A 13,386-nucleotide genomic window follows, 5' to 3' on the forward strand; every position below is an offset into this window, starting at 1 on the left:
AGTCATAGATTTTTTTAATTTTATAGTTTTGTTATGTTGCGTTAAGAGAACTAAGATTATACCATTCCATCTGTATTGCCATACTCTATGGACTATGAATTATTGTACCAGACATTTACTAATGTTTATATTGTTTATGTTTATTGTTTAATCTGGAGTCTGGGCAGCGGATACTCTGTCTGTAGTGAAATTAAAATAAACTTATTGTTCAAACACAATCTTCAGCTGTTGTATACAATAAGCAGATAGTTTAATTGCATATATCAAAAGTTTAAAAAAACATGAAAGAGAAGCGTCATAAAAAAAAACACAAGAAATCCTCAAAACATGAAAATAATGACGATAAAAAAAGAAATAAAAAGAGAAGTGTAAGTATAATAATTCCACCAAATTAATAATATTATTACTTTTCTAAATTAATTATCTTATAAACTTACCATTCAGTCTTCAGAGTGCTCTGAATCTTCATCTGAATGGGTTGAAAAGGAAACAATATCAAAAAAATCTGCGGATGACCGTGAAGAATGGATGTCGATGACTGGAATGCTAAAGACGTATACAAAAGAAGATATTCGATCAAAACAAGAATTAATGGAAAAGAAACACATTGATTCATATAATCCATCCACAAGTAGTAGAGAACTTAATCCTTATTGGAAAGATGGTGGTTCTGGATTACCATTAACTGCAGAAAATTTCCAAAAATCCAGGCAATTTTTAAAACCATCATCTGATGATGATTTTTATTCGCGATCCAATTCATACAATAAAAGCAAACAGGATTCTTCACAAAAGTACAATTCCAATCAAAGTAAATCCTTTAATTGGCGTTCAGGATCAAAAAACCAAAAAGTATCCATTGGAGATATTGCTCTTAAAAGCACAAGTAAGACTAGTGATGCTTCAACTAGTTACTACTTAGATAAAAATAACTCTTCAGCCCCTAAAAATACAGAAAAGGGCAAGGATAGTTTATATCTTTCAGATGAAAAAATGAATAAACTTGCTTCAAAGATTGTCAAGGCAGAAATAATGGGTGATATAAAAGTAGTTGAAGAATTGAAGGCCAAATTAGAAGCAGCCAGAGAGTACAGAAAGAATAATCCTGATGCTACAAAGGTAGAGGAAGATGATAGAATTCTTTTAATGTCAACAACTAGTAGTGGAAACAGTAGACCACTAATGAATTATCAGGGAGATCCACGAAGCAAAGGTGGCAAACGGAAGGCTGAAACACATGATGGAGGGGGAAGAGTTAAATATTTTGGAAATGATGATAAACATAATTTAGCACAAATGGTGGGTTTCTATGAAAAAAATAATTTAATCTCAAACACAATTAACTATTTTAATAACATTTTAATATTGTTATTTTCAGTTCGAACAAGAAAAGTATGGTTCAAACTATGATGAGGATGCTGAGTTAGCCAGAATTGCAAGCAAGTCTAAAAATCCAAATGATGATCTAGAAGATATATTTTTGGATGACATATCAAAAAATAAAAATATGGCAAAAGAAAATGAAAAGGAAAAACAGCGTGCCATTAACCAAAGTGTTAAATTAGAGAGGTCATTAGAAGGCTGTAACTATTGTTTTGACTCCAAAAATATGTTAAAACATCTCATTGTTAGCTGTGGGAATAAAATATACATGGCTTTACCACCTACAAAATCACTGATTAAAGGTCATTGCATTTTAAGTACTATACAACACACCACATGTGTAACTGGTGTAGATGAGGACATTTGGAATGAAATACTGGTAAACTTTGTTTGTTTTGTCTTTATCAAAACTACTGATTAGGAATAATCTGAATGCCTATTATTTTTTTATTATTTCAGGATTACAGAAAAATGATCACTCAGTTTTTTAACACTCAGAATAAAGATGTAGTATTTTATGAAACAGCCACAAGATTACACAGATGTCCACACATGGTATTAAATTGTGTTCCATTACCACGAGATATAGGTGACATGGCATCTATTTATTTTAAGAAAGCTCTCATGGAATGTGAGGCTGAGTGGTCTATGAATAAGAAAGTTGTTGATTTAAAGGGGAAAAATATTAGAAAAGGTATTCCTAAAGGATTGCCATATTTCTGGATTGATTTTGGAATGGATCCTGGTTTTGCCCATGTCATAGAAGACCAACAGCTGTTTCCAAAAACATTTGCTGAGGTACATTAAAAACTAATATTATATGGCTATTGATTTTAAAAAATGTATAAGTTTTATAAGTAATTTTATCATTAAAATGATTTGCTTGATATCACGGTGAAAACTGAAATATTTTATAATACAGTGTACCCTTAATATAATGAACCTCAATACAGTTAATACTTTGATTATAATGTAAATTTTCCTTAAAATTTATATTTAAAACTAAAATTAAGTTTTAGTTTTAGCAATCTCTTTCTAAGCAAGGTTTTGATTCACAGATATAAATATAAATAATAACACCACATTGTTGATTGACTGTATTCTAGTAATAGCAAAAAATTTAATGCTGTTTTATATATATATTTTTAGGAGATTATTGGTGGTATGTTGGACTTGGATCATACTTTGTGGAAGAACCCTCAAAGGGAATATACAGATTTGCAGAGGAAAAAAGTTGTGGAATTCATAAAAGATTGGAAGCCTTTTGAAAAATCTTTTAAATCTCAAAATTAGAAAAATGATATATTTGGATGTATATATTAAGAATAAAAATCTATCATAAATAAACAATTCAATGAGATTTTTTTTTTGGATAATGAGTTTATATAGTAGAACTATGGTATGAACCTAACGTAAAATAAAAATAAAACAAGTTTTAAATTTAATCAAATTATTTATTAAAATTTTCTTGCTGGTCTTCTTTCATCATTTCCTCTATTAAGCGCTGCCTTTCTGCAGCCTGACGCATTTTTGTTAAAACCATTGATTCATAGTCTCTATCTGATACCAAAGAACTAACATTTGCAGCCTTTTTCATACTTAAAATTTGTTTATCATTAACCCATTTTAATATGAGCGGATTTTCTGGAAGACCTAAAGAAAATACATATGTTATTATATATAATATAGTAATAAAAATAAAACAATCCTCTAATTATATTTATTTATGACCTTAGACATATATATAAAATTTTAAAAAACCTTACCTTTTTCAAATTCAATAGCCATTTCAGATGCTTCTTTAGATGAAAACTCCACAAGAGCACTACCTTGTTTTTTTGGTGACATAATTAATGCTGTAATATTACCATACTTTTTAAAAAACCTTTTTAAATTAATTTCATTGTACCCTCCATTGTCAGGATCATTTTTATTAACTTTCCAACTTATTTTAATTCTATTTAAACTAGAATCCCATACAGGTTCATTAAGGTTTTTCATAGTTTTTTGAATTTCTTCTTTCATCTTCTGCTGTTCCTCTTGTAAAAGTCTGCTTCCTTCTTTTTGTAATCTTTTAATTTCAGCAGCAAGTTTTTGTTCATCGGTTAAGTTAACATTTGAACCACCAGAAACTGCTTCACGTTCCCGCCTTTCTAAATCCTCTTTGAGCTTTTGTCGTTTACTATCTAACTCTTGATGTCTTAGTTTAGCAGCTGCTTTAGCTTTTAATACCTTGTCATATGCAGCTTTAGCTGCTTTATCAGTCAATATTTCCAAAGCTCGAGATAGTTCATGGAAGGTTTCTGCAGCTTTTGGATTGTCGGGATTTTTATCTGGATGGCACTGTAAGGCCTTTTTTCGATAGGCTTTTTTTATCTGTAAGAAATATATTGTAAACTCATATTACAAAATAATCATATAAACGTTTTGTTTAAGAAAATATACTTAAATATTTCACAATCAATATACCTCAGCTTCTGTGGCTGTTATCTGAATATCAAGTAAACCGTATAGATCTATATCTTCTATGTTTGTCTTGGCCATTTTACTTAAGAACTAAAAAAATCCTGAAAAATATAATGTAAGTTAAATAATAAATATTAATATTGTGATAGTTGTCAACTTGACAAAGACGACATACTTCATTGACTGTACAATTTATTTGTAGCTAGTACAAGTAATGATATTTCATGCTGATGTAAAAATAATTAAAATATATTTATAATTCGCCGTAGCAAAGAAAGAATATAATCTTCTAATTTTTTACTTTAGAAATGTTAATTAACTTTTATTTTATAATATTTTGAACCAATAACCATTTATCTCTAATATTTACTAATATATGTTCAGTTCATTATTTATTGTACCTTTGAAAATAAATAAAAAAAATTTAGCTGTGTTTAAATGTTTTTATAACATATTCGAGTGGAGGGACATTCTATTTAAGGAAATTTATCATCACTTTGTAGTTTGTCCTTTTAATAAGGCTCCTTCCATGAAGGTGAAAAACAACACTATCTTAAAATATAAAACAAAAATATCGCCATATATAAACTGGTCATACCAAGTTTAATCACTCAAAATGTTGAGTAGTTTTTTTTTAAATTGACAATTCAGATTTCTTTCAGTGTCGATCTGAACTGTCAATTTGTCATGTGGATATTATTTGAGAATTGATTTTGTGTTTCTTATTATTTAAAGAACCGTATCTTGATTATATTTCATTATGATTCGAAGATGCTTAAGTAAGTAAAATAAATATTGATATAAATTTGCTAATGACCTTTTTAAAACCATAACAAATGTTCTTCTAGTTCTTCCGCTGAGGAATGGTATTACAGTCTGCCGTAACAATTCAACTGCCGTAGCAGAACAAGCGGAGTCCACACAAGAAAGTGAGTTTGTGGTAACATACAATTATAAATTAAATAATATTATTTAATGTATCCAAACAAAGATACATAAATATACAAAAAGGAAACAGTAAAAACATCTTTCATTTTTGATTATTCCATTCTTAGCTTAATCTATCAAACCAACAATTGAATTGACTATGTTGATCTGCTGTTAATGCAGTATAGAGCTTAAATAATTAAGTTCATTACTATAATAGTAGTCTGTGACATTGCAAAATAATCTTCTTACATCACTTATAGTTTTATTTTTATCATATTTCCAGGCAATACACCAGCAAAAAATCCACTTGATCATCCAGACTACTTTCAAGTGCATAACCTCTTTACTGTCAAAGATCTATTTGATGCAAGAGTTCATTTTGGACATAAAGAAGGATCACTAAATGAATTTATGACACCTTATATTTATGGTTCAAGGCAGGGACATCTGATATTTGATTTAGATATAACTGCAGAACATTTGCGCAAAGCCCTTAATTTTACAGCCCATATTGCATATAGAGGAGGAATTGTCTGCTTTTTTAATAGAAATGCATTAAATGCTCACTTAGTAGAAAAAACTGCACTGGAATGTGGTGAATATGCTCATACAAGGTTTTGGAGAGGAGGCATCTTTACAAATGCAGATCACCAGTTTGGTGCAATTACTAGATTACCTGATCTCTGTATATTTTTGAATACCCAGAATAATATTCTTAATCAACATACGGCAGTAAGAGATAGTGCAAAACTATTAATACCTACTATTGGGATAGTGGATTCTAACTGTAATCCAAATTTGATAACCTATCCTGTTCCTGGAAATGATGACACTCCAGTAGCCATTGAATTATACTGTAAACTTTTTAAAGCTGCTATTACAAGAGGAAAAGAGGCAAGAATGAAATTTTTGCAAGAGAACAATTAACAAAGATAATTTTATTAAACATTTATTATAAACAACAATTGAAACATATAGAATAGGAAAATAATTTGTTTTGTAAACAATAACATTAGATAATATTCTTAATTAACAAAGATTACATTTTTTATTCTAAAATGGTCCCTTATTATATATTCTATGTGTTTTAGATATAAAATGATAAAACAAGTATATTTAAGATGCATGCATATTGGCTTACACAAATGAAATATGCAATGATAAATTTGATATGCAATTTTATTTTTGTATAAAGATTATTTTAGCCCAAGAGAACTTTTCTCATCAAATGAGATGGTGCGTTGCTATCTACTTCACGACTTTCCCAGCTGCCTGTGATACATTTAGAGCTGCATAGATATTGTAGAAGGGGAATACGGTATCTACCACAAAAGTCGACGAATTTGATGTGTTCCACACGATTGTCGAAAAACACACCTAAAATTTACAATAGTACACTTTTTAATGGGAGTTAACTTTTCATACAACATATATATTATATATAGACATAAGGATTACACTTATATAAAAAAGGAATCTCTTGTTCCTGTAAAATTTACCTTTGCATTTTGGGTTGACACAGCATTGTGCTGATTTTAAATATTTGATCAATGTAATAGGAATATCACCAGGTTGTATTGGAATATTGTGAAGTTTGATGGTACGAGCAGCCAATTCAAGCAGTGAAGCTGGCTGCAATGACATGTCCCTCACAAACCTTACAACGAGAGGGTTGTCACGAAGACTTAACTGTAAATTAAATTTATAATAATATTACTTCCATAAATCCATATTCACTAGTTATTAACTTAAAAGCTCTGGAAAGATTAGAGTTTTCGGGTTAAATCTCCAGGTGAGACGAGTAGAAACAATATTGAGCTTTTCTAAAATAAATACTAAATACCCATCCAGGGTTTTGAAGTATATAGTATTTAAACTTCCGTTCCAAAGTCATTGGTTCCCTGTCCAACCTCTATCCTATTGTGTATCTGATTTACCTTATTTAATTTTATGGAACTAAAGAAATGTGTGTTTGTCCTTGTGTTATACGTAACGTAAGTGACTTCTTTGATAATATATGCCATGTCCGAAATAGGTAAGAAGGATATACGAGGGCGGTGTGATAAGTACTTAACCTCACCGCCCGATGGCGCCACTATCGCAAAATAAATTTACTATCGTCTAGTACATCTTCGTAGACGGCTACTATTAAAATTTCAGCCAAATCGAACGTTTAGTTTTGTTTTGACCTAGGGTGAAAGCAGGCATGTCGGCGAATTTTAGACAAATAGAAAAATAGCAATATCACTCGGTGATTCGATTCTTGTTTTTTGAAGGGAAATAGCGCAGCGCGCTTGGATGCTGTGTACGGTGATTCTTCTCCTTCAATGGCGACCGCCCCGTGCAACTTCTTTTTGTTTCAAAACTTGAAAAAGTTACTCGCCGGCTAGAACTATTGATTCAACTGAGGAGGTTATCGCAGCCTCGGAGGCCTACTTTGCAGACCCCGAGAAAACATATTTTTCAGACAACTTAAAGAAGTTGGAGAATCGCTGGGTCAAGTGTATCGTATCGAGCTATAAGGACTATGTTGAGAAATAAATTGCCACTTTTCAAAAAAATTCGTTTTTCTTTTGTAGGCTAAGTACTTATCGGACCACCCTCGTAATCACAATCGTAACAAAACAATTGCATTTTTTGATACCCGAGAAAAGTTATTAACCAACTCTACTGCAATTTTGACCATATATAATGTCATACTTTCCGATATTACCACAAAGCGTGGGTGCAAACCCACATTAAAAAGCTATTGACGAAATCAGGAATCGACATAATCCAGAAGTGAATTAGCAACTTAAGTAACTCTAAACAAAATGAAATTGTATTTAATTTTTTCCAATATTGAAAATCGCGATTAATAAAAATTCCGCTAAAGAATGCTCGACATGGCAAAACTATGGCATTCTTCAATAAATGACTCAAGTTAATCCCGCTTAGTGACTAATAATAATATTTTTTTATTATTATATAAATACTTACGGTTAAGCACATTTATAAATCTCGAAACTCACCTCAGTCAAACCATTCAATTTTATTATCTGTGTTGGCAACGTCTTAAGTTTATTCTTATGTATCAAAAGCGATCTTAGATGTTTAAGATTTGCAATGCTAGCTGGTAGTTGTTCTATTTGATTATTACTTAGCACCAGAGCTTGAAGTGATGTCAAAGCTCCAACTGATTCAGGCACCTCGGTTATTTGGTTAGCGCCTACTGACAATATTTGCAAGCTGTAAACAACGAGACATTATGTTAAACAATAAAAGCAAATGCAGTAGGTACTTACATACGGTATAAAATGTTTTTAATCGGGAACATTATACGTATAATTGTCATCCTACTTAAATAATAATTGTGGACAAACAACCTAAACAATATACAAAAAAATATATAATAATGAAGACTTAAAAAAGTCTATAAATCTTAAAATAGAACATTAACATTATTAACTAAAAGCTACGTCGTTTCTTTACTTTTTACAAGAATATTAGAATAAATATTTTGTATGTAAGCTTTATAAAAATGAACCATAGTAAGGTTTATCAAAACAATGCGATAAGTGTAAAATATCAACAAATGGTATCACAAAGAATGATTTGTCAAATATATGTTTAATATTGAATTAAATTATATAACAAAATATTAATAAAAAGTGTGTTTGCAATTCACACACACACTTTTTTCTCTTTGTCGTTATGCATATTCCTTCGAGTTTTAAATGACGAAAATTCTGAAACAAGTATCATTGCAATTAGTAAAAACACAAATATTTTTTTCTACAGCTTTAAATAAATGTGCGATATCCAAAATAATCACCAAATCTTTTCTCAAATTATTGCGTTGGTTTATTAATTACTACTACTATTTTATTAATTGCGCCTTTTGTTTCCAGTAAGTTTTCATTAATACAGTAACCATAATAGAATAACCGCTTTAGATGTTATTTTGATCGGTGAAGTAGATAAGGTATCAAATTGGAACAAACAAGCAAATATGGTCGAATTTCAATAGGTACTGTTTCAAAGGTTTGAATTTATTTGTGAACTTATTTATTCAGTTCAATTATTTTGTTATATTCAATTGGGTACTATGGGATTTATTTAAAAAATAATAATATATGTAATATGAAAGTAGATTTATATAGTGATTAATATATCCAATAATTTATTGAAATTATGCGAATACATTTTATTATTGTTTATCTATCAATAGTAAAATGTATTTTGTTTATTATATAAAAATACTAGCGACCCGTCCCGGCTTCGCATGGGTGCAATGTTGGTGCTAAATATACTACTGACAGAAATTGTTTATATAAAACATACACAGCTTTTTTGTCATTAGACAATACAAACCGCTGTGTCCTTCCATTTTAAATCTGTAAAATCTTCGAAAATATTCATTTAAATTACATGATGTAAAGGGCAATATTGATCTATATTAAATATACAATGTATTTAAGGTACTTAATTGGATAAAGATTAATGCTGTATTGCTTAAAATCGCTGAGTAAATTCATTATTCAAGTCATTATTTCTAATTGTAATGATGAAATGAGTTTAATATCGCTGCCTTCGTATTGCTACCCAAGTGGATTTCTGAGTTTGCATGTGCATGCAGTTCGTTTGGCTTTTGTCAAGGAAACTGATCTACAAAACAAAAATATTCTTTATAATGTATATTAATTACCAAAAGTTTTATCACAATGATATCAAACTTATGGATACACGAAAGAACACGCGTCTTTAATTATGAATGACATGCGTTAATCGTCAAGTAAAGCATCTTGCCTTTTAATAAGACAAATAATTATAGCGGTATTTAACAGGCGACAATAAAAACATAAAAAAATATGTCATTGTAATTCAAAAACTCACTAGATCGCGAGCAAAAAAAGTATGGTGTTAAAATAACTTCGCAAATTTTATGAATGATATTTTTTGGGTTCACTTATCTATTATACGATAACTTTTTAATATGTTTTTTTTTTATAAAATAATTGTTACGCAATTTTTGCACATGAATATAATGATATGTTATAATACACAATGTTCAATTATAATATACTTGTTTACGTTAAGATAGTTGCAATCATTATTTATATTTATAAAACTTAAATCAACAGCAACATTCTTTGACCCGTAAGTGACTAGCGAATTTTAAATAAGACTGTTTATATGATTAATCCAATTAAAGCATACTTTTATAGATTTTGTTACTAAAAAAAAACCAAAATGAACTTAATTAAAAAGACGTAACTACCGCCTGAGATTTTAACTCGCGTTTATGATTGTAATGTAATTAGATACAAAAATTTCATGCTATAATTTTATTAGAAATGTGATTATCATATTGTTGAATTTGAAACGTTAAATTATCAACCTAATTTTATGTCTAAGATTTTGATATATTTTTTTAAATAGTTGTATCGACTACATCATAGCATTTTTTCACATTTTAAATTTAAATACATTGCATCGAATACATTTGGTGCCAACGGTCAGTGGCATTAATCTACTCAATTTATATAATGATGCTACTAAGCTACTCATTTAATTATAAATATAGATTATGGCATGAAAAATTTAAACTGATTTTATAAAAAACACTTATAGTTTAGCGTCTATGTATAAGTTTTGATAATATTATCTTACGAACAAAATAGTAAGTTGTTCGTTGAATAACAATAATTACTTACGCAGTGTAGTAACAAAAGTTGATTTTATTTTAATCATTTAAATACGCTTTCTTGGCTGGTAAGACCGAACATAAAAAATATTAGTAGAGACGGTTTTATGATCAAATTCTCAAATTAACTAGGACATTTTTGGTTTTTTCCAAGTAAAAAGAAGAATACAAAATAAAATCCAAATCGAAACCAAATAAATAAGATAATATACTGCGTACTAAAGCTATAAGCAATCGTGGTCATTCTCAGTGAGAGGAATATATCATGCTTGTGAATTGTAACGAGCAGGTTGTATATGAATAGCTGACAATGTTATCTATTGAATATTATAGTCTTCAAAATTTAATCAAAAGTTAGTGATGCAAAATATATATTTTCTAGGTACATATACGTATTTACAGAAAATTATCTATACATACATACATACATATAATAAAATTGGAGCGTCTGTTTGTAATATTAAAATAACTGCTTTTTACTAATTGCACATGTATGTATACACGGTACATATACCAAAATATAAATATTTTTTCAATTTTGTCTGTCTGTCTGTTTGTTCCGGCTAATCTCTGGAACTAACAAACTGAATCTCCGAACACGGCACAGCTAGTTAAGTATAAAATTTGCCTACTGTTCCGTCAATTAACAAGCGATAAGCCAATAATTTTCTTGGTGGTAGGGCTTTGTGCAAGCCCGTCTGGGTAGGTACCTACCACCTACTCATCGTATGTTCCACCGCCAAACAGCAGTACTCAGAACTGCTGTGTTCCGGTTTTAAGGATGAGTGAGCCACTGTAACTATAGGCACAAGGGACATACCATCTTAGTTCCCGAGATTTGTAGTGCATTGGCGATGTAAGAATTGGTAATATTTCTTACATAGCCATTGTCTATGGGCGGTGGTGACCACTTACCATCAGGTGGCCGATTTGCTCGTCCACAAAAAAAGCGATTGCAGTGATTCTGGAGCCTTATAAGCTAGCCACTAGTTCCCACTAATTCACTTTCGATCGCTCGAAATTAGGTGTCGGTAATATTTCCTTTTTAACTAAATTTTGTTTACCATTTTAATAAGATTTTTCAGGTTAGCACAGGATTAGGGGTACTTAAATATAAGTCACATAACTATGTGTTTTACTTTGTTTCAAGATGCGCCATTTTATTTGTTTGTCCGGGATTACACACTAAGTACTCAATATTGCCAATGTTGCCTCGTTTACTATTAAAGCGTCTTAATTTTCAGGGATATTATATTATATAAAAATAATAAAACAAGATCATATGTATACTTTTGGAGAAATTCCTAATCTTAACCCATGTAAGAAATATATTTAATATTGATGCTATCTAAAGTTCATTTTATAAGAACGTAACGTGTTAAAGATAAAATGTCATTGCCAGACAAACAATTTATTCTCTTACGTTGACATACTTAAGAAAAACATATATATAAGTATATTATAAAAAACTAAATACATGTTGCTTAAATTATAATTAGAAAAATGGAGGGTCAAACTACTTGTACAAATACGACAATCAAAGTCACAATTGATATATTTGACTATAAACTACTTTGCAATATCCACCAGACAAAATTTCAACCACGGAGGTCAATAACAAAGACTAGCAAACTGCGCAGAAGATATTTATTACGTGCGCAAATATAGTTGCACTCTCTATTCTTCTTACAATAATCCAATGAAATACCAATGAGATCATTGATTATATCTAAAGCAATGGACAGTAATACTGCCTACTTCCTGACTGCGAGCAATTGCCGAAAAAAATCTTGAAAAAAAAATCCAACTAACTTTAATCGACCCGACCCTTATTCGAATTTGGGACTGTTAGATCTGCCACCGAGCATGTAAGCCAGACCTACAGTCCCAGTCTTTGTCTAGTCTTGGTAGCTTTGGCCAAAGTTCTGCCAGGAATTAGATAATTATTATAAACTTAAAAATATTCGAATTAAATAATAAATTATGTCCGAATTTTAATTACTACTCAAAAGCAAAGGCAGCATTATTATTATTTTTGTTATTTTTATAATTACTTTTAATCATAAGTTTTAAGACCTACCTGTTCAATTTCCATATATCCTTTGGTATATTGATAATGTTATTGCCACCCAAGTAAAGATATTTAAGTGACGCTAATTGTAATACTTGTTCTGGAAAGAAATTCAGCTTATTTCCACTGAGATTGAGCTCTCTTAATGTATTTTTTGTTGAATAGAAGGACTTTGGCAAAGACTCATTGGTTAACTCATTGTGTTTAGCTATTAGCGATGTAAGTGGACAGTTTTTCAATATATCAGGGAGTGAGGTCAGTCTGTTGTTGCTTACATCCAAGATCTTGAGGTTGCTGAATCTGTTAATAGCTCCTGGTAAAGACTTGATACGATTACTATAGAGAAGTAATATTTCGTAATTTTTATCCGCACAATCCTTTTCATCTAATAAGCTCTTCAATTCAGACGATATGGTCTCACAGTCCAATGAACGATTTGAGAGGTCGAGAGTTTTTTGCTCTCTACAGTCGCTATCGCAACTATCAGACGTATAGCACTCCATTGTTGCTCTGCTTATGAAGCAGGCACTTAAAATGACAGTTTTTGATTCAATTTTGCTCTTGTTTTACGTCATGTTCAGGCCTAACTATAACTACAAACGAGCCTGTCGCCCGTTTCGAGGCGCACGCGCAACTGATGTGATTTTTTGCCGTCTTCTTGTGAAACGACAAACTGCTATGAGCACACATTCATAATATAAATTAACACATACACGCATAACCGATAACATAATCTTATACTGCGTAGTATAAAGTACCTATCTCATAGCAACACATTGCACTCTTGAGTTAAAAATCTTTGTTGGACTCTTTAGGCTTTAACATAAAAGCTTCAATAAAAAAATGTATT

The 13,386-nt window shown here is 30.3% G+C and overlaps 4 protein-coding genes across 4 annotated transcripts; 2 read left to right on the top strand and 2 right to left on the bottom strand.

Annotated features, from left to right (window-relative positions):
* Positions 1–110: 110 nt before the first annotated feature.
* LOC113399060 (CWF19-like protein 2 homolog) lies at positions 111–2,729 on the top strand. Its single transcript, XM_026638088.2, has 5 exons — positions 111–368; positions 445–1,299; positions 1,379–1,762; positions 1,843–2,181; positions 2,533–2,729. Exons 1-5 carry the CDS (start codon positions 282–284, stop codon positions 2,674–2,676), a joined length of 1,809 nt encoding a protein of 602 aa, XP_026493873.2. The 5' UTR covers positions 111–281; the 3' UTR covers positions 2,677–2,729.
* An 87-nt stretch (positions 2,730–2,816) lies between these two features.
* On the bottom strand, positions 2,817–4,008 carry LOC113399061 (dnaJ homolog subfamily C member 17). Its single transcript, XM_026638089.2, has 3 exons — positions 3,853–4,008; positions 3,150–3,759; positions 2,817–3,036 (listed from the first exon to the last, which is right to left on the bottom strand). The coding sequence occupies exons 1-3, from the start codon at positions 3,925–3,927 to the stop codon at positions 2,834–2,836; spliced, it is 888 nt and encodes a 295-aa protein (XP_026493874.2). The 5' UTR covers positions 3,928–4,008; the 3' UTR covers positions 2,817–2,833.
* Positions 4,009–4,477: 469 nt separating this feature from the next.
* Positions 4,478–5,818, top strand: LOC113399122 (small ribosomal subunit protein uS2m). Its single transcript, XM_026638169.2, has 3 exons — positions 4,478–4,628; positions 4,698–4,778; positions 5,063–5,818. Exons 1-3 carry the CDS (start codon positions 4,610–4,612, stop codon positions 5,704–5,706), a joined length of 744 nt encoding a protein of 247 aa, XP_026493954.1. The 5' UTR covers positions 4,478–4,609; the 3' UTR covers positions 5,707–5,818.
* On the bottom strand, positions 5,711–13,181 carry LOC113399121 (leucine-rich repeat-containing protein 58). The gene is made up of 4 exons (XM_064217063.1): positions 12,546–13,181; positions 7,791–8,007; positions 6,279–6,468; positions 5,711–6,156 (listed from the first exon to the last, which is right to left on the bottom strand). The coding sequence occupies exons 1-4, from the start codon at positions 13,037–13,039 to the stop codon at positions 5,981–5,983; spliced, it is 1,077 nt and encodes a 358-aa protein (XP_064073133.1). The 5' UTR covers positions 13,040–13,181; the 3' UTR covers positions 5,711–5,980.
* Positions 13,182–13,386: the final 205 nt, after the last annotated feature.

This window comes from Vanessa tameamea, chromosome 15 (genome assembly GCF_037043105.1).
Source record: "Vanessa tameamea isolate UH-Manoa-2023 chromosome 15, ilVanTame1 primary haplotype, whole genome shotgun sequence".
Classification (NCBI taxonomy): Eukaryota; Metazoa; Arthropoda; class Insecta; order Lepidoptera; family Nymphalidae; genus Vanessa; species Vanessa tameamea.

Bases quoted from the DNA above. Each gene is read 5' to 3' on its own strand.
- LOC113399060 (XM_026638088.2), top strand. From the start codon at position 282: ATGAAAGAGAAGCGTCATAAAAAAAAACACAAGAAATCCTCAAAACAT. The intron at 1,300-1,378 runs GTGGGTTTCTAT...TGTTATTTTCAG, and splicing joins AACATAATTTAGCACAAATG to TTCGAACAAGAAAAGTATGG. The intron at 1,763-1,842 runs GTAAACTTTGTT...TTATTATTTCAG, and splicing joins ACATTTGGAATGAAATACTG to GATTACAGAAAAATGATCAC.
- LOC113399061 (XM_026638089.2), bottom strand. From the start codon at position 3,927: ATGGCCAAGACAAACATAGAAGATATAGATCTATACGGTTTACTTGAT. The intron at 3,760-3,852 runs GTATATTGATTG...TATTTCTTACAG, and splicing joins TAACAGCCACAGAAGCTGAG to ATAAAAAAAGCCTATCGAAA. The intron at 3,037-3,149 runs GTAAGGTTTTTT...TATTTTCTTTAG, and splicing joins GGCTATTGAATTTGAAAAAG to GTCTTCCAGAAAATCCGCTC.
- LOC113399122 (XM_026638169.2), top strand. The intron at 4,779-5,062 runs GTGAGTTTGTGG...TCATATTTCCAG, and splicing joins AGCGGAGTCCACACAAGAAA to GCAATACACCAGCAAAAAAT.
- LOC113399121 (XM_064217063.1), bottom strand. From the start codon at position 13,039: ATGGAGTGCTATACGTCTGATAGTTGCGATAGCGACTGTAGAGAGCAA. The intron at 8,008-12,545 runs GTAGGTCTTAAA...CGTTGTTTACAG, and splicing joins GATATATGGAAATTGAACAG to CTTGCAAATATTGTCAGTAG. The intron at 6,157-6,278 runs GTAAATTTTACA...TGTAAATTTTAG, and splicing joins TGTCAACCCAAAATGCAAAG to GTGTGTTTTTCGACAATCGT.